Genomic DNA, 20,861 nt, shown 5'->3' on the forward strand with positions numbered 1-20,861 from the left:
AATGTTGGCCTGTCTTGCTAGGTTGGGGAAGTTCTCCTGGATAATAATCCTGAAGTGTGTTTTCCAACTTGGTTCCATTTGTCAGTTTCAGGTACACCAGTCAAACGTAGGTTTGGTCTTTTCACATAGTCCCATATTTCTTGGGAGGCTTTGTTTGTTCCTTTTCATTCTGTTTTCTCTAATCTTGACTTCACGCTTTATTTTTATTAAGTTTTTCTTCAATCTCTGATATCCTTTCTTCCACTTAATCGATTCGGCTATTGATACTTGTGTATGCTTCACCAAGTTCTCATGCTGTGTTTTTCAGCTCCATCAGGTCATTTATGTTCTTCTGTAAACTGGTTATTCTAGTTAGCAGTTCCTGTAACCATTTATCAAGGTTCTTAGTTCCTTGCATTGGGTTAGAACATGCTGCTTTAGCTCAGTGGAGTTTGTTATTAACCCACCTTCTGAGGCCTACTTCTGTCAATTCGTCACACTTATTCTCCATCCAGCTTTGTTCTCTTGCTGGCGAGGAGTTGTGGTCCTTTGGAGGAGAAAAGACATTCTGGTTTTTGGAATTTTTAGCTTTTTTGCACTGGCTTTTCTTCATCTTTGTGGATTTATCTACCTTTGGTCTTTGATGTTGGTGAATTTCAGATGGGGTTTTTGCATGGCTGTCCTTTTTGTTGATGTTGATGCTATTGCTTTTTGTTTGTTAGTTTCCTTCTAACAGTCAGGCCCCTCTGCTGCAAGTCTGCTGGAGTTTGCTGGAGGTCCACTCCAGATCCTGTTTGCCTGGGTATCACCAGCGGAGGCTGCAGAACAGCAAAGATTGCTGCCTGCTCCTTCCTCAGGAAGCTTTGTCCCAGAGGGGCACCTGCAAGAGGCTAGCCAGAGCTCTCTTGTATGAGGTGTCTGCCGACCCCTGCTGGGAGCTGTGTCCTAGTCAGGAGGCATGGGGGTCATGGACCCACTTGAGGATGCTGCCTGTCCTTTAGCAGAGCTTGAGCGCTGTGCTGGGAGTTCCACTGCTCTCTTCAGAGCCAGCAGGCAGGATTGTTTAAGTCTGCTGAGGCTGCACTCACAGCCACGCCTTCCCCCAGATGCTCTGTCCCAGGGAGATGGGAGTTTGATCTGTAAGTCCCTGACTGGGGCTGCTGCCTTTCTTTCAGAGATGCCCTGCCCAGAGAGGAGGAATCTAGAGAGGCGGTCTAGCTTCAGGGGTTTGCCAAGCTGTGGTGGGCTCTGCCCAGCTTGAACTTCCAGGTGATTTTGTTTACACTGTGAGGGGAAAACCGCCTACTGAAGTCTCAGTAATGGCGGACACCCCTCCCCCCACCAAGCTTCAGTGTCTCAGGTTGACTTCAGACTGCTGTGCTGGCAGTGAGAATTTCAAGCCAGTGGATCTTAGCTTGCTGGGCTCCGTCGGGGTGGGATCTGCTGAGCAAGACCACTTGGCTCCCTGGCTTCAGCCCCCTTGGCTCCCTGGCTTCAGCCCCCTTTCTAGGGGAGTGAACGGTTCTGTCTCGCTGGCATTCCAGGCACCACTGGGGTATGAAAAAAAACTCCTGCAGCTAACTCCGTGTCTGCCCAAATGGCTGTCCAATTTTGTGCTTGAAACCCAGGGCCCTAGGGCCCTTGTGGTGTAGGCACCCGAGGGAATCTGGTCTGCGGGTTGTGAAGACTGTGGGAAAAAGCCTAGTATCTGGGCTGGATAGCACCATCCCTCAAGGCTTCCCTTGGCTAGGGGAGGGAGTTCCCCCACCCCTTGCACTTTCCAGGTGAGGCGATGCCCCACCCTGCTTCAGCTTGGCCTCTGTGGGCTGCACCCACCGTATAACCAGTCCCAATGAGATGGATTGGGTACTTCAGTCGGAAATGCAGAAATCACCCGTCTTCTGCATTGGTCTCACTGGGAGCTGCAGACCAGAGCTGTTCCTATTTGGCCATCTTGCCTGGGAATCTAAAAGTTTTTAAAAAGTTAAATAATAAAAGTTTTAAAAAATCTAACAGCAAGTTAAATTCCTTCAGTGTCTTTTCTAATTTTTTTTTTTTTTTTTTTGAGATGGAGTTTCGCTTTTGTTGCCCAGGCTGGAGTGCAATGGCTCGATCTTGGCTCACCACAACCTCCGCCTCCCGGGTTCAAGTGATTCTCCTGCCTCAGCCTCCCAAGTAGCTGGGATTACAAGCATGGGCCACCATGCCTGGCTAATTTTTTTTACTAGAGATGGGGTTTCTCCATGTTGGTCAGGCTGGGCTCAAACTCCTGACCTCAGGTGATCCGCCCGCCTCAGCCTCCCAAAATATTTGGATTACAGGCCTGAGCCACTATGCCCAACCCTTCAGTGTCTTTTCACATTTTGTTTAAAAACAAGCAAATAAGGCCGAGTGCGGTGGCTCACACCTGTAATCCCAGCCCTTTGGGAGGCCGAGGCAGGTGGATCGCCTGACGTCAGGAGTTCGAGACCAGCCTGGCCAACATGGTGAAACCCTGTCTCTACTAAACATACGAAAATTAGCTGGGCGTGGTGGTGGGCGCTTGTAATCCCAGCTACTCAGGAGGCTGAGGCGGGAGAATTGCTTGAACCCAGGAGGTGGAGGTTGCAGTGAGCCGAGATCGCGCCATTGCACTCCATCTCAAAAAAAAAAAACCAGAAAAAACAAAAACACCAAAAAAAAAAAGCAAATAAGAAAAAGAAAAAACTACTATTCAGTAACTGAGTTTTACCTTTCAAGCCTTTTGTCATTTACTCTCATTTCTTTTTACTTTCATTCTTGCCAGACTTTCACTCTGGGCACAAGTTTTAATTTTGCAGCATTTTACCGTTCTGCACTGCAAATGAGGAAGAAAGAGAATGACAGAGTTCAGTGTCATTTTTTTAAATACCAAAATGTATGGTTGTATGTGTGAGAGAGACGTTGCTAAGATTTTCGTTTCTGGAGAAATGAGAATTGAAATTGAAAGCAAGGCCAGGTGTGGTGGTTTATGCATGTAATCCTGGAACTTTTTTTTTTTTTTTAAGTGACAGCAAGTTTATTAGGAAAGTAAAGCAATAAAGAATGGCTACTCCATAGGCAGAGCAGCCAATCCCAGCACTTCAGGAGGCTGAGGCCAGAGGATCGCTTGAGCCCAGGAGTTCGACACCAGCCTGGGCAACATAGGGTGACCCCGTCTCTACAAAAAATTTAAAAATTAGCTAGGTGTGGTAGCCTGCACTTGGGGTTACAGCTACTTGGAAGGCTGAGGTTGGAGGACTGCTTGAGCCCAAGAAATTGAGACTGTAGTGAGCCATGCTCATGCCACTGTACTCTAGCCTGAGTGACAGCAAGACCCTGTCTAAAAGAAAAAAAGAAATTGAAAGCAGTAAGGCAGAAACCTTAAAAATGGAAATGTGTGCTAGCAGCTTATTTTGATCTGAGGAGGACAGAAAATTGAAAAAAAAGTATCTAAAAAAATTTAGCTGTTGGTATAAGGAATTCTGGGAATAATAATTGAATATTTAAAATGTAAATCACATATGCAAAGAGGAATCACTAGCAAGATATTCCATGGACTTTGAGAATATATGGTTTTGAATAACCAAAAATACTTTTTCATACACCTTCTATTTGCCAGGCATAGCTAACTTTAGACCTAGGGCCTAATTCAGTACACCCCAATCCTTAGGATATCCAGGACTAAATCTTAAAGGGGCTTTCTTCCCATATAGACCTCATTATCTTAAGAAATTGATGTTTTATATCTGATTTTTGGGGAAAGGCAAGGTTAGTCTACAGTAGAATTTTAAAGTGGGTAAATTTGTTTATTTGATTCTTTTTAGAAACATTTTTGACATATGATATATCTGTAGAAAAGTAGGTGAAAGCTAATGTACAGTTTGAAGAACAGTTTTAAAGTTGACATCTTTATAACCATTATCCAGGTCAAGAAATACGACATCATCATTCCAGAAATCCCTGTTCGCCTTCTCCAATCACTATATCTTCTTTCCTACGTTACTACTACGCTAGGGGTAATTACTCCCATTCTTTTGTGATAATAATTTTCCTGCTTCCTAAAAATTGTTTGAGCATACATGAACATACCTCTAAGTATAATTTAGTTTTGTCTATTTTTGAATGTTATATAAGTGGAATTACATTGTTTGCCTTTTTTCCTCTCGCTTCTTTTACTTAATACATTTATGAAATTTGTCCATATTATATGCAGCTGTAGCTTATTTTCAGCTATATAGTATTGAATTTTGTTTTTTAAAAATATTCTTTTTTTTGAGACAGGATTTCACTCTGTTGCCCAGGTAAAGTGCGGTGGCGCAGCCATGGTTCACTGCAGCCTCAACCTCCCTTGGCTCAGGTGATCCTCTCTCCTCAGCCTCCTGAGTATCTAGGACCATAGGCCACCACGCCTGTGTGCCACCAGGCTTGGCTAATTTTTGTATTTTTTATAGAGACGGGGTTTTGCCATGTTACCCAGGCTGGTTTCAAACTCCTGGGCTCAAGCGATCTGCCCATCTCAGCCTCCCAGAGTGTTGGGATTACAGGCTTGAGCCACTATGTGGGGCCTATAGTATTTAATTTTATTCATCTATCACTGTTTGTCCATTTTATACCTTTAATTGATTTTTGAGTGATTTCCAATTTAGTTGCTTATGCAAACAGCATTGCTGTGAACATAAATTCATCTGCATACATGCAAAAGTTTCTGTAGGAATAAGAAGTAAAATTACTGGGAATGCTTATGATGCCTGTTTTCCAAACTGGCTTTCCAATTTTCTCTCCCCCCAGTGTAATCAAGCTCTCATTAATCTATGTCTTTGCCAGCATTTAGTAGTGTCTGGCTTTCTCATTTTTGTCATTCTGCTGAGTGTTTACTATTTTTTTGTTTAATTTGTATTTCCCCGCTGGCTAATGAGGCTGTGTTCCTTTTCATATGTTTATTAGTCATTTTGATTTTTGCGAAGTGCCCACTTGGGTCCTTTTGCCCATTTTCCTCTGAGCCATCTGTCTTCTCTCACTGCATTTTTAATGTAGCTTTTCGCTGAAGTACCTACTCAAGTTTGCTTAGCTTTTGAAAGGAGAGACTTGAGTTCTAAAAGCAACTCTTTTTCCTTTTATTTCTGGGGTCAGCTGTCAGTGCAGTTATCCTCAGGTATTAGATAGAAACTAACCAGATTAAACCAATGTTGGAAAATAGAGGGTATTCTTAAACAGGGTATTGGACTAGGTGACCTCCATTTAAGGTCCGTTGACATATTTGTCATTTGACTCTCAGCATGCCTCACATTAACCAAGGGCACAGAAACTGACATATAAAACCAAAATGCCAAAAATTTTAATTTGCAGAAAGAAATGTAATCATTAAGGTAATTGAATTTAGATCAGTTTATTCTTTATTTGGTTCGTAATTCTCAACCAGTGGAAGGAAGTCGTAAGAATGTCTGAGAGCTAAACAGTTTGAACACATGGAGATAGAGTGTGGAAAAATAGATAACAATAACTGGGAAGGGTAAGAGGAGGGGAAGAAAAGGAGTGAGTTAAAGTGTACAGATATACAGGAAGCTTGAAGAAATAATTCAGTGTTTTATAGCAGAGTAGAATGGAAAAATACATTGTACTCAGGTGATGGACACCCTGAATACCCCGATTCGATTACTGCATATTATATACATGTACAAAATTTCTCATGTATTCCATAATTTGTACACACAAGAAAGAATCTCAAGGATTCGGGTGCTTTTTAAAATAACAATCCCTTGGAGGTTCAAATATGTGGGATGCCTCATAGTTAAAAGTCATCACCCTAGTGAATCACTGTTAACTGTTGGGAGTATACTGAACTCTTTAGTTAGGTTGCAGAGAAGTTAAAAAACATTGCTTTCGTATATAAGACAAGACAATTTATAATAAGGTTGTCTGTTGAGCTTGGAATCAGAGCCCAGAGGGATTAGTTAAATCATGTTAATCAGACTGTGTCATCAGACTGTGATACATTAATACATTTGTCTTCATTTTAAGACTTAATGGCTTTCTGAATCTGATATCCATGTTTATGGGATGGGACATTTTCTTTCCATATACTTGATTCAGAATGCCAAACTGGCCATTCTTTATAACTAGCATGCAGGTGATCCTATTATTATTAACATATTCTTTTATCAGGCAGTTTATTGTAATCTGGTCATGTCTTCATGATGTTACAATTTGATTACCTTTGTTAGAGTTTGGTGCACGTTCTTGGAAGGTAGCTTCAGCTTTTTTGTGTGTATTGGGGACTGCTCCGTTGTTAATTCTCTGTACTTCTGTACAGAGGGGGTAGTATTTTTGAGATATAGTTGTGGAATATGAGGATGGTTGGGTGGGTGGCTTCCCTGTACCTTTGGATATTTTCTTCCACTAAACTCAAGAAGTGAGATTTTATTTCTTCATCCAGTAGTCCTTCTTCCCCAGACTCATCCTTGATCTATTCCTTGAGGTTATAGTATGAATCACCCACTATTCAAATGTCAATTTTTCTTAGAATGCTGTTAGTGATGAGAAGTGACTGTTTTCAGACCTAACCTTGGCAAGGTCAGTCTTACTTTGATGTTCTTGTTTCATCACACTTCTTGGCATTTGTAGATTTGGAAGAATTGGGCCTTTGATACCTCTGATCTCTTCGTTTAGCAACTTACTGTGCACCCATATGCTTAGCTTTTGCTGTTTTAGCTTTTTTTTTTTTTTTTAACCTGCCACCTAGTGGCTGAAATGTTGCTATACTATTGATAAGGTACCCCTAATTTTGGCAAAATAGTAAGAGGCAAAGCACCAAAGAAGATTATGTTCTCTCCCTTCTCCAAATCTCTCTTGGTGAGAATGATCTTTAAAACATACCACTCAGATTATTAGCAATCTTGGTATGGAATGTTTTTAAAAATAGTAATAATGTACTTTATGTGGTGATTTATGTTATTATTTAGGCCCAAAGTTTTGATTTAATTGTTTCCTTTTAGCTTATTTTTGAGATATGCAGTCTGTTAGGAAGCTGTCTCTGTCTTGTTTTTTCATTGAGCTGAATTCTTTTGGAGGATCACTATTATTGTGAAGTACTATTTTACTTTTAATTAAAAAATTAAGATATTTTTATTTTTAATTTACAGATAAAAATTATATTTAATTTTAAATTATATTTATATAAAAATCACATGTAATATAAAATTATATACATAAGTTATATAATATAAAAATTATATACATAATATAAATTATATATATAATATAAAAATTATATTTATGGTATGCAACATGATGTTTTAAAATATGTCTACATTGTGGAATGGTTAAACCAAGCTAATTAACATACGCATTACCAGTACTATTTTACTTTTATCCAATACTTCTTACGACTAATAAGCCACTGAAAAACTAGTAATTGTGATAAAGAAGGTGTAAACCATACTTATTTATGACAGAACAGCATATTTTTTACTTTTAATAAGTCATTCTTTTTTTTTTTTTGAGACGGAGTCTCGTTCTGTCGCTCAGGCTGAAGTGCAGTGGTGTGATGTTGGCTCACTGCAACCTCTGCCTCCCGGGTTCAAGCGATTTTCCTGCCTTAGCCTTCCAAGTAGCTGGAGCTGGGATTACAGGCATGTGCCATCACGCCCGGCTAATTTTTGTAATTTTAGTAGAGATGGGGTTTCACCATGTTGGCCAGGCTGGTCTTGAACTCCTGACCTCAAGTGATCCACCCATCTCAGCCTCCCAAAGGGCTGGGATTACAGGTGTGAGGTCTCTTTTTTTTTTTTTTTTTTTTTTTTGAGACGGAGTCTTGCTCTGTCCATTAGTAAGTCATTCTTGAAAATTAGTTAAGAATGCTTGATAAAGCACTTCCACTTGTACCTTTTGAATTGATGTGATAACTTTTGTTGGCTTGTATTTTTTTGAGTCTTGCTTTATTGCCCAGGCTGGAGTGCAATGGTGAACCTCAGCCCACTGCAGCCTCCGCCTCCTGGGGCTCAAGTGATCCTCCCACCTCAGCCTCCTCAGTAGCTGGGACTACAGGCCCACGCCAACATGCCCGGCTAATTTTTCTATTTTTTATAGCGATGGGATTTTGCCAATGTTGTCTAGATTTGTCTCAAACTCCTGGGATCAAGCAGTCCGCCTGCCTCGGCCTCCCAAAGTGCTAGAATTAGGCATATGAGTCACCATGCCTGGCCTGTTGGCTATTTTATAATTATCTTGTTTGGTAGACTCTGATCTTTTACAGTTGAACTTAATTCAACTCTTTTGCAATGTTTACAAAGATTAGACCTAGAATTAAAAGATAAATGATTTTATAGCTGACCTTGATATTTCTATTTTTCACTTACCTTGACAATAATCTGTACTTCCTATAAAACAATGAAGTATTCTTTCATAAAGTGAAAATGGACATATATTATAGAGAACAGAATAAATATTATTCATAATCCTACCACTCTGTATGTATCTTTTACATAGTTGAAATAATAATGTAATATATTAAATTTTGGTGGAGGTGATAAGTAATTTAAAAAATATTATAAAGTGATACCTGTTTACTGTTTGAAGTTAAGGAAATATTAGAAATTATCAAAAGAGGGGACTAAAACTTACCTATAACCTTATTATCCAGAGATAACCATAGATCTTACTTGAAAGAACAGTATACAGTTTTGTATTTTGTTTCTTCCCCACCCCCCACAATATTTATATGTCAGGAGTCTGAGATCCAACTGCAAGGCGGCAGTGAGGCTGGGGGAGGGGCACCCACCATTGCTGAGGCTTGGGTAGGTAAACAAAGTGGGCTGGAAGCTGGAACTGGGTGGAGCCCACCGCTGCTCAAGGAGGCCTGCCCGCCTCTGTAGACTCCACCTCTGGGGGCAGGGCATAGCTGAACAAAAGGCAGTAGAAACCTCTGCAGGCTTAAATGTCCCTGTCTGACAGCTTTGAAGAGAGTAGTGGTTCTCTCACCACGGAGTTTGAGATCTGAGAATGGACAGACTGCCTCTGCAAGTGGGTCCCTGACCCCCGAATAGCCTAACTGAGAGGCACCCCCCAGTAGGGGGAGACTGACACCTCATATGGCTGGGTACCCCTCTGAGACGAAGCTTCCAGAGGAACAATCAGGCAACAACAATTGCTGTTCAGCAGTATTTGCTGTTCTGCAGCCTCTGCTGCTGATACGCAGGCAAACAGGGTCTGGAGTGGACCTCCAGCAAATTCCAACAGACCTGCAGCTGAGGGTCCTGGCTGTTAGAAGGAAAACTAACAAACAGAAAGGACATCCACACCAAAACCCCATCTGTACGTCACCATCATCAAAGACCAAAGGTAGATAAAACCACAAAGATAGGGAAAAACAGAGCAGAAAAGCTGAAAATTCTAAAAATCAGAGCGCCTCTCACCTTCAAAGGAACACAGCTCCTCGCCAGCAACGGAACAAAGCTGGACGGAGAATGACTTTGACGAGTTGAGAGAAGAAGGCTTCAGATAATCAAACTTCTCCAAGCTAAAGGAGGAAGTTCGAACCCATTGCAAAGAAGCTAAAAACCTTGAAAAAAGACAAATAGCTAACTAGAATAACCAGTGTAGAGAAGTCCTTAAGTGACCTGATGGAGCTGAAAACCATGGCACGAGAACTACATGACGAATGCACAAGCTTCAGTAGCCGATTCGATCAACTAGAAGAAAGGGTATCAGTGATTGAAGATCAAATGAATGAAATGAAGTGAGAAGAGAAGTTTAGAGAAAAAAGAGTAAAAAGAAATGAACAAAACCTCCAAGAAATATGGGACTATGTGAAAAGACCAAATCTGCGTCTGATTGGTGTACCTGAAAGTGATGGGGAGAATGGAGCCAAGTTGGAAAACACACTTCAGGATATTATCCAGGAGAACTTCCCCAACCTAGGAGGGCAGGCCAACATTCAAATTCAGGAAATACAGAGAACACCACAAAGATACTCCTCGAGAAGAGCAACTCCAAGACACATAATTGTCAGATTCACCAAAGTTGAAATGAAGGAAAAAATGTTAATGGCAGCCAGAGAGAAAGGTCGGGTTACCCACAAAGGGAAGCCCATCAGACTAACAGTGGATCTCGCAGCAGAAACTCTACAAGCCAGGAGAGAGTGGGGGCCAATATTCAACATTCTTAAAGAAAAGAATTTTCAACCCAGAATTTCATATCCAGCCAAACTAAGCTTCATAAGTGAAGGAGAAATAAAATAAAATAAAATCCTTTACAGACAAGCAAATGCTGAGAGATTTTATCACCACCAGGCCTGCCCTACAAGAGCTCCGGAAGGAAGCACTAAACATAGAAAGGAACAAGCGGTACCAGCCACTGCAAAAACATGCCAAATTGTAAAGACCATCGAGGCTAGGAGGAAACTGCATCAACTAATGAGCAAAATAACCAGCTAACATCATAATGACAGGATCAAATTGACACATAACAATATTAACCTTAAATGTAAATGGGCTGAATACTCCAATTGAAAGACACAGACTGGAAAATTGGATAATTGGATAAAGACTCAAGACCCATCAGTGTGCTGTATTCAGGAGACCCATCTCACGTGCAGAGACATACATAGGCTCAAAATAAAGGGATGGATGAAGATCTACCAAGCAAATGGAAAACAAAAAAAAAGGCAGGTGTTGTAATCCTAGTCTCTGATAAAACAGTCTTTAAACCAACAAAGATCAAAAGAGACAAAGAAGGCCATTACATAATGGTAAAGGGATCAATACAACAAGAAGAGCTAACTATCCTAAATATATATGCACCCAATACAGGAGCACCCAGATTCATAAAGCAAGTCCTTAGAGACCTACAAAGAGACTTAGACTCCCACACAATAATAATGGGAGACTTTAACACCCCACTGTCAACATTAGACAGATGAACGAGACAGAAAGTTAACAAGGATATCCAGGAATTGAGCTCAGCTCTGCACCAAGCGGACCTAAAAGACATCTACAGAACTCTCCACCCCAAATCAACAGAATATACATTCTTCTCAGCACCACATCGCACTTATTCCAAAATTGACCACATAGTTGGAAGTAAAGCACTCTTCAGCAAATGTAAAAGAACAGAAATTATAAAAAACTGTCTCTCAGACCACAGTGCAATCAAACTAGAACTCAGGATTAAGAAACTCACTCAAAACCGCTCAACTACATGGAAACTGAACAACCTGTTCCTGAATGACTACTGGGTACATAACGAAGTGAAGGCAGAAATAAAGATGTTCTTTGAAACCAATGAGAACAAAGACACAACATACCAGAATCTCTGGGACACATTCAAAGCAGTTTGTAGAGGGAAATTTATAGCACTAAATGCCCACAAGATAAAGAAGGAAATATCTAAAATTGACACCCTAACATCACAATTAAAAGAACTAGAGAAGCAAGAGTAAACACATTCCAAAGCTAGCAGAAGGCAAGAAATAACTAAGATCAGAGCAGAACTGAAGGAGATAGAGACTCAAAAAACCCTTCAAAAAATCAATGAATCCAGGAGCTGGTTTTTTGAAAAGATCAACAAAATTGATAGACTGCTAGCAAGACTAATAAAGAAGAAAAGAGAGAAGAATCAAATAGACTCAATAAAAAATGACAAAGGGAATATCACACTGATCCCACAGAAATACAAACTACCATCAGAGAATACTATAAATACTTCCAAGCAAATAAACTAGAAAATCTAGAAGAAGTGGATAAATTCCTGGACACATACACTCTCCCAAGACTAAACCAGGAAGAAGTTGAATCCCTGAATAAACCCATAACAGGCTCTGGAATTGAGGCAATAATTAAGAGCCTGCCATCCAAAAAAAGTCCAGGACCAGATGGATTCACAGCCGAATTCTACCAGCGGTACAAGGAGGAGCTGGTACCATTCCTTCTGAAACTATTCCAATCAATAGAAAAAGAGGGAATCCTCCCTAACTCATTTTATGAGGCCAGCATCATCCTGATACCAAAGCCTGGCAGAGACACAACAAAAAAAGAGAATTTTAGACCAATATCCCTGATGAACATCGATGCAAAAATCCTCAGTAGAATACTGGCAAACTGAATCCAGCAGCACATCAAAAAGCTTATCCACCATGATCAATTGTGCTTCATCCCTGGGATGCAAGGCTGGTTCAGCATACGCAAATCAATAAACATAATCCAGCATATAAACAGAACCAAAGACAAAAACCACATGATTATCTCAATAGATGCAGAAAAGGCCTTTGACAAAATTCAACAACCTTCATGCTAAAAACTCTCAATAAATTAGGTGTTGGTGGGCTGTATCTCAAAATAATAGGAGCTATTTATGACAAACCCACAGCCAATATCACAAAAACTGGAAACATTCCCTTTGAAAGCTGGCACAAGACAGGGATGCCCTCTCTCACCACTCCTATTCAACATAGTGTTGGAAGTTCTGGCCAGGGTAATCAGGTAGGAGAAGGAAATAAAGGGTATTCAATTAGGAAAAGAGGAAGTCAAATTGTCCCTGTTTGCAGATGACATGATTGTATATCTAGAAAACCCCATTGTCTCAGCCCAAAATCTCCTTAAGCTGATAAGCAACTTCAGCAAAGTCTCAGGATACAAAATCAATATGCAAAAATCACAAGCATTCTTATACACCAATAACAGACAGAGAGCCAAATCATGAGTGAACTCCCATTCACAATTGCTTCAAAGAGAATAAAATACCTAGGAATCCAGCTTACAAGGGATGTGAAGGACCTCTTCAAGGAGAACTACAAACCACTGCTCAACGAAACAAAAGAGGACACAAACAAATGGAAGAACATTTCATGCTCGTGGATAGGAAGAATCAATATCATGAAAATGGCCATACTGCCCAAAGTAATTCATAGATTTAATGCCATCCCCATCAAGCTACCAATGACTTTCTTCACAGAATTGGAAAAAACTACTTTAAAGTTCATACGGAACCAAAAAAGAGCCTGCATTGCCAAGACAATCCTAAGCCAAAAGAACAAAGCTGGAGGCATCACGCTACCTGACTTCAAACTATACCACAAGGCTACAGTAACCAAAACAGCATGGTACTGGTACCAAAACAGAGATATAGATCAATGGAACAGAACAGAGCCCTCAGAAATAATACCACACATCTACCACCATCTGATCTTTGACAAACCTGACAAAAACAAGAAATGGGGAAAGGATTCCCTATTTAATAAATGGTGCTGGAAAACTGGCTAGCCATATGTAGAAAGCTGAAACTGGATCCCTTCCTTACACCTTATACAAAAATTAATTCAAGATGGATTAAAGACTTAAATGTTAGACCTAAAACCATAAAAACCCTAGAAGAAAACCTAGGCAGTACTATTCAGGACATAGGCATGGGCAAGGACTTCATGTCTAAAACACCAAAAGCAATGGCAACAAAAGCCAACATTGACAAATGGGATCTAATTAAACTCAAGAGCTTCTGCACAGTAAAAGAAACTACCATCAGAGTGAACAGGCAACCTACAGAATGGGAGAAAATTTTTGCAATCTACTCATCTGACAAAGGGCTAATATCCAGAATCTACAATGAACTCAAACAAATTTACAAGAAAAAAACAACCCCATCAAAAAGTGGGCCAAGGATATGAACAGACACTTTTCAAAAGAAGACATTTATGCAGCCAACAGACACATGAAAAAATGCTCATCATCACTGGCCATCAGAGAAATGCAAATCAAAACCACAATGAGATACCCTCTCACACCAGTCAGAATGGTGATCATTAAAAAGTCAGGAGACAACAGGTGCTGCAGAGGATGTGGAGAAATGGGAACACTTTTCCACTGTTGGTGGGACTGTAAACTAGTTCAACCATGTGTAAGACAGTGTGGCGATTCCTCAAGGATCTAGAACTAGAAATACCATTTGACCCAGCCATCCCATTAGTGGGTATATACCCAAAGGATTATAAATCATGCTGCTATAAAGACACATGCACACATATGTTTATTGCGGCACTGTTCACAATAGCAAAGACTTGGAACCGACCCAGATGTCCATCAGTGATAGACTGGATTAAGAAAATGTGGCACATATACACCATGGAATACTATGCAGCCATAAAAAAGGATGAGTTTATGTCCTTTGTAGGGACATAGACGAAGCTGGAAACCATCATTCTCAGCAAACTGTCGCAGGGACAAAAAACAAAACACTGCATGTTCTCACTCATAGGTGGGAATTGAACAATGAGAACTCTTGGACACAGGAAGGTGAACATCACACACTGGGGCCTGTCGTGGGGTGGGGGGAGGGGGGAGGGATAGCATTAGGAGAAATACCTAATGTAAATGGCGAGTTAATGGGTGCAGTACACCAACATGGCACATGTATACATATGTAACAAACCTGCATGTTGTGCACATGTACCCAAGAACTTAAAGTATAAAAAAAATTTATCAGGGCAATTAAAATCGTCGTTAAAAATTTACTGTAAATGATTTTTAACAGCAGCCTAATTTATTGTATGCATGTACTATTATTTACTTAATATAAATGCCTAATAATAGTGGAATGATAACCTATTCGCTTAGCATTGTGATAAATACCTTTGTGGTTAAATCTGTATTCTAGATTATTTCTTTTTTTTTTTTTTTTTTTTGAGACGGATTCTCACTCTGTCTCCCAGGCTGGAGTGCAGTGGCGCCATCTCAACTTGCTGCAAGCTCCGCCTCCCAGGTTCACATCATTCTTCTGCCTCAGCCTCCCGAGTAGCTGAGACTACAGGCGCCTGCCACCACGCCCCGCTATTTTTTTTGGTATTTTTAGTAGAGACGGGGTTTCACCGTGTTAGCCAGGATGGTCTTGATCTCCTGACCTTGTGATCCACCCGCCTTGGCCTCCCAAAGTGCTAGGATCACAGGCGTGAGCCACTGCGCCTGGCCTAGATTATTTCTTTAAAGTAAATTTTCAGTAGTGGAATTAATTGGGCCAAAAGGTACAGGTTTTTTTCCCCCACAAATGTAGCTAAACTGCTTTCTATCTAACCATGTTCTACCAATTTGTATTTAGTGTAGTTTCACTCTGTCACATTTATATTTTTTATCTGGGTAGTTTGCAGAGGGGAGAACTTGATAAAATTAACATTCAGTTTGGTAAAGATGATGCACAGTATTTTTTAGATTTTTTTTTTTTTTTTGAGACAAGAGTCTTGCTCTGTTACCCAGGCTGGAGTGCAGTGGCACAGTCTTGGCTCACTGCAACCTCCACCTCCCAGGCATAAGCAATTCTCCCACCTCAACCTCCAGAGTAGCTGGGATTACAGGTGCACGCCACCATACCTGGCTAATTTTTGTATTTTTTGTAGAGACAGGGTTTCGCCATGTTGCCCAGGCTGGTCTGGAACTTCTGAGCTTAAGTGATCGCCTGCCTCGGACTCCCAAAGTGCTGGGATTACAGGCCTGAGCTGCCTCACCTGGCTGGATAAATTTTTAATATTCTTAACATTTATAATTGCATACAAAAAACCCTAGCAATTTGTCTCAAATTTCATGCATAGGATCAAAAGAAAATGTTTTATATGACTCATAAGTTATCCTGAGGAACCGGATAATGATACCCTGGCTTACTGTTAATTTTCTAATTTGTTACACTATTAAACTAAGAGACAGTAACATCTTCATAGCTGAAAATTCTATTTCAGATTTTTGATTCAGTTTGAATTTACATATTTGTGTTTTTAGAACTAGTTTATTATTTTTTTGTTAGGTGATGAATCAAGATTGGTTCTCTAAGTTATTTTAATATAGTAAACTTTGAAATTGCTTTGGGCAAGAGAGAGATTATATTTATTGAGAAATTAAAATAAAAGGAGGTATGTGATCTTTTTTAGTGATTAATTTTTTTGTTGTGGCAAAAATATAAAATTTATCATCTGAACCATTTTTAAGTATACAGCTCAGTAGTATTATAAGCATATTTAGGTCATTATGAGCAGATCTCCAGAACTTTAGCCTCCTGAAAAGATCCAGAGACCCCTGGAGCTTCTCCTACTATACTTTGAAGAACCTCTATCTGAGAGAATATATTACTTCATCTGGAAAAGACAGACTCACAGAGAACTCTAGAAATATAGTCTTTTAAAAAATATCATCTAAAAGATTAATAATTCTTTTTATCATCTTATCTGGTCTGTGTTCATATTTCCCCACTGTCTAATAATATTTTCATAATTTTTTGAAATTAGGAGCCAAACCAGGTTCACACACGTTACATTTGGTGGTTGATATACCTTTTACTTTTTTTAAATTTATTTTTCTGAGATGGAGTCTTGCTCTGTCACCCAGGCTGAAGTACAGTGCATGATCTCAGCTCACTGCAACTTCTGCCTCCCCAGTTCAAGTGATTCTCCTGCCTCAGCCTCCCGAGTAGCTAGGATTACAGGCGCGTGCCACCACGCCTGGCTAATTTTTTATATTTTTGGTAGAGACAGGCTTTCACCATGCTGGCCAAGCTGGTCTTGAACTCCTGATCTCAGGTGATCTGCCTGCCTCGGCCTCCCAAAGTGTTGGGATTACAGGCGTGAACCACTGGGCCTGCCCTTGATATGCCTTTTAAATTTTAATCTATTGATTGTCTCTTTGTTTATAATTTATTTGTTGAAGAAACAGGGTCATTTGTTCTACATAATTTTCCTCATTCTGGTTTTGGCTGAGTGTATCTCTGGTAAAATTTAACATGTTTTTCAGTTCTCTGTATTTCCAGTAAATTTATAGGTAGAGACAGGCTTGATTAGATTTACTTTCAATTCTTTTTTGGCAAGATTCCTAGTTGGTGATGTGTATTTCTTTACATCAAGAAGATGTGTTTTGTGATGTTAAAATCAAACAGTTTAGCTGTTGTCAGATTGATTCATCCGTTGTAAAATTCCCAATTAACTTTTCTCTAATGATAGCATCTATTGCTAATTGTTGCCTCATTGCAGTATATTAGTAGGTGTTGTAAAAGGTGATATTCCTTCTCCAGCCTTCTGAATTTATTGGCTGGGATTTTTCAGGAAAGAAGACCTCTTCCTCATATACCACTTTATTACCCTGAAAGTATTTATACAGGAAAGGCCAAAATAAAATGGGACTTTTTTTTTCTTTTTACCTACATATTCCCAGAATAATTAATTTGTGCCTTAGGAGCCTCAAAACATGACTAGAGTTTTGTTTGTTTGTTTAGAATTATAAACTCATGGATTTTTGCCTCCCATTCATTTTCGATGTTCAAATTATTCTTTCTTTGACCAGTGGCAGCTTATTTATGTTGGCTCCTTTGTCCTTGGCACAATCCCAGTGGTCTGTAGTAGTTTCCTAAAATATACAAGATGAAGCTCATCTTGTATATTTTCTTCCCCAGATTTAGAATCAGAATTCTAATTCCTTTCAGTGGGAAATGGTATTTAGAGATTATAATCTGGGTGATATTTTTGTATATTCCTACAATGTTGTCATTGTTTATAGGCCTTTTGACAGACAGAACTAGGAAAACTTTATAGAAAGAGAAAAATGATTCATGTGTTCCAGATGCTATTTCTAACTCTAAGATGATAAGAGTTTTTACTTCATTTTAAAATTTACATTTGTATTTTTCCTCAACATGTAAAATGTGGTTCTAACAATAAGATTATTGAATTGCAAAATCTGGGGCAGGAACTATTTATTGTATTATATTAGAAGATTGGAGGGTTACAAATACAAATGCCTAAAGGGGCCAGACAGCCAAATGAATATATCAGGCCTGTTATGAAAATCATCCGGGAATGGTGGGGATTAATAAGCCGGAGAGCATATATCCCATCTAAAGGAGGCATCTGTGACTTGATTCTAGCTGATTTTTGCCAAGAGGGAATATGGGCATGGTACTGCTTGGTTTTTTCATTTTTAAAAAGAAGATGTTATCCCTGCACTTTGGGAGGCCGAGGCAGGCAGATCATGAGGTCAGGAGATCGAGACCATCCTGGCTAACACGGTGAAACCCCGTCTCTACTAAAAATGTAAAAAATTAGTTGGGCATGGTGGCACGCGCCTGTAGTCCCAGCTACTTGGGAGGCTGAGGCGGGAGAATTGCTTGAACCCGGTAGGCGGAGGTTGCAGTGAGCTGAGATCGTGCCACTGCACTCCAGCTGGGGCAACAGAGCAAGACTCCATCTCAAAAAAGAAAAAAAAAGAAGATCTAAATCCAAATATTTTATGTGAAATTATCTAGCTTTTAAATATTGACAATACTATTGACAAACTAAGTCAAAGTTTTAAAAAGGACTTTTGGACCAAACAATGATTTCTTCCATAGGTTATTAGTTTGTAACCTCTTGTGAGAAAGATCTAAGGATTTTCCAGACCTCAGACGATCTGAAAAATATATTGGGAAAGAGTATGAGAAAGGGAACTTAATCATCTTGGTTTTGCTGATCATGATTGCATTTATTTATCTGACTTTTATTTTTTAGCCTTAAAAATTAAAATAGCCCTATTGACCATTAATTTTGCTTTTTATTTCTTTTTGCACATTCAAAATAGGAACTTACAATGTCTCAGAAAAATGGTGGGAATGTTCTTCAGATGATGTATGAGAAACCTGAACGATGGTCTTTTACCTTCCAAACATATGCCTGTCTCAGTCGAATAAGAGCTCAGCTTGCCTCTCTGAATGGCAAGCTCAAAGATGCAGAGAAACCTGTATTATTTTTTGAACGATCTGTGTATAGTGACAGGTATGTATAAATGGCTTGTACGTGGCCATTTGAAGTTTTTATCTTAGAACCGGACTTTTTTTTTTTTTTTTAATGTTTCCTGGGAATTAGTAATAATGAATGGCTGAGCTGGGGATTTAAGATGGAAAATGACATTTAAATCCCTCAGCAGTCTGGTACTAATGGCATTAGGGAAGTTATTGCATTTACAGTCCTCAGCTTCCATAGAAACTGTTGGGAATATGGTGGTGCCCATTTCATTTAAATTTGCAGAGAAGTTGTTTTTCCCTCTAACCCTTTTAAAATTCTCATCTGCTCTGGTTAAATCTGGATCTATATCCTAGACTCTTACCTGGATCAAGAAGATAAAAGTCTCTAAGGGGCCTTAGAATTGCCCTACTTATGCTAGGATTCTTTTGACCTCCAAAGTTAGCTCAGAACAGAGGTTCTCAAACATTTGATCTCAGGACCCTTTTCAATTCTTAATAACTATCGAGGTGTCCAAAGAGCATGTCCTATTGATACTTACATTACTAGAAATTAAGATGCACAAAAATGATTTAAAATTAGCAACAATAAATTCATTACATATTAATATAAATACATTTGACAAAAAAAGTTATATTTTCTAAAATAAAAAGTAGCTAGAAGAGTATCATTGCTTTACATTTTTGCAGATATCTTTAATGCCTCACTTATTAAAAGACAGCTGGATTTTTATTTATGCTTCTGTATTTAATCTGTTATGGTATGTTTGTTTGTTTGAAGTATATTGGTATATGAATAATCTGGCCTCTCACAGAACCCCTTAGAAGATTTTGGGGACTTAATGGGGTCCTCACTCCGTATTTTGAGAACCATTGGCCAAAAACATGATGGAAAGACTCTTGTCTTTTTCTGCTTTCCACGGCACTATGTGCCACTGGATTTAGGAGAATGTTTCATGTTCCTGTTCTCTTTTTTATTTCTATGTTTTTTTTTTTGAAATGATACATGTGTTGATGAAGACTCTCTTTTAGGTATATTTTTGCATCTAATTTGTATGAATCTGAATGCATGAATGAGACAGAGTGGACAATTTATCAAGACTGGCATGACTGGATGAATAACCAATTTGGCCAAAGCCTTGAATTGGATGGAATCATTTATCTTCGAGCCACTCCAGAGGTAAAACCCAATAAAAATGTGTTTCATTGAAAATTTAAAGAAATATTTAGAACTCTTTTCCGTGGTATGTAATGAGGGCAATTTAGTTTAACTCCAGCCTCCCAACCTCCCACTCCCCACCTCTAAATTAGAAACTTGTAACTGTGTAGATAGAAGCATTCTTTTTTCTCAGCAAACTGGAATCCCAGACTGGGCAAGTTGCTTTTTTAGGCTCTTTGTGCTTCCTCAATTCTTTTTTATTTTACTCATTATTTCTTCCTAACATTTGCAGACTCTTCTCATTCATCACAGTTAAAGTAATGAATGTGGTCAAGCAACTCCTAGAATATAGGCTTCATGAGGTGGGACCTTGGGTATTTTGATTACTGTTGAATTTCCAGTGCCTAGAACACCCAGTGCTGGGCACTGTTGGAGCATATAGTAGGAGCTCAGTAAATATTTACTGAATGAATGGCAATGTTGATGGAGGTCCATATCAAGAAATCTTTTATTATGGTTGTTTGTGCCTTGGAATGAGTGGATAATGGCAGCTATCGTTGGGAAAAGACTTAGAGGACCGTTGCCATTTTCCATTAAGGGAGCTCACTTGAAAAGGTGCTTTTTGTGATAGGTCGTAACATAGCTATTCTATTTACATATGATGTTATATAATGAATACAGGATGACCAAATAGATGCCTTTCATAAAACTAACCTAAATATTAAGATCTTACATTTAATCAGAAGCTTTCTGATTTTGGTGCGTGCATTTCTATTGTTTCTGTTTTTTAATTCTCATTTTTTCCTTAAGTCACAGGGTGGCACTGATGAATGTAAATGTTATAACTTCTGGCCTAAAATTAGAATACTGTGTTGCTGTCGAAGCTGGATTTTCAAAGAAATTAGGTTTCCTATTCCAACGGATGATTTTGTTCTTCATTAAGTAAAGATTTTGTTCTTCATTAAGCAAGGATTTAGCAATTTTTTAGCAATTT

General features: G+C 39.2%; 1 protein-coding gene across 2 annotated transcripts in view; it reads left to right on the plus strand.

Annotated features, from left to right (window-relative positions):
• DCK (deoxycytidine kinase) overlaps positions 1 to 20,861 on the plus strand; it is a 37,262-nt gene that overhangs the window by 9,977 nt on the left and 6,424 nt on the right. For both annotated transcript variants that reach the window (XM_004038789.5, XM_055384484.2), the window contains exons 3-4: positions 18,549 to 18,742; positions 19,741 to 19,888. In XM_004038789.5, coding sequence (XP_004038837.1) covers positions 18,549 to 18,742; positions 19,741 to 19,888 — 342 coding nt within the window. The remainder of the gene's footprint in view (positions 1 to 18,548; positions 18,743 to 19,740; positions 19,889 to 20,861) is intronic.

The sequence above is a fragment of the Gorilla gorilla genome, chromosome 3, assembly GCF_029281585.2.
Source record: "Gorilla gorilla gorilla isolate KB3781 chromosome 3, NHGRI_mGorGor1-v2.1_pri, whole genome shotgun sequence".
Lineage (NCBI taxonomy): Eukaryota > Metazoa > Chordata > Mammalia > Primates > Hominidae > Gorilla > Gorilla gorilla.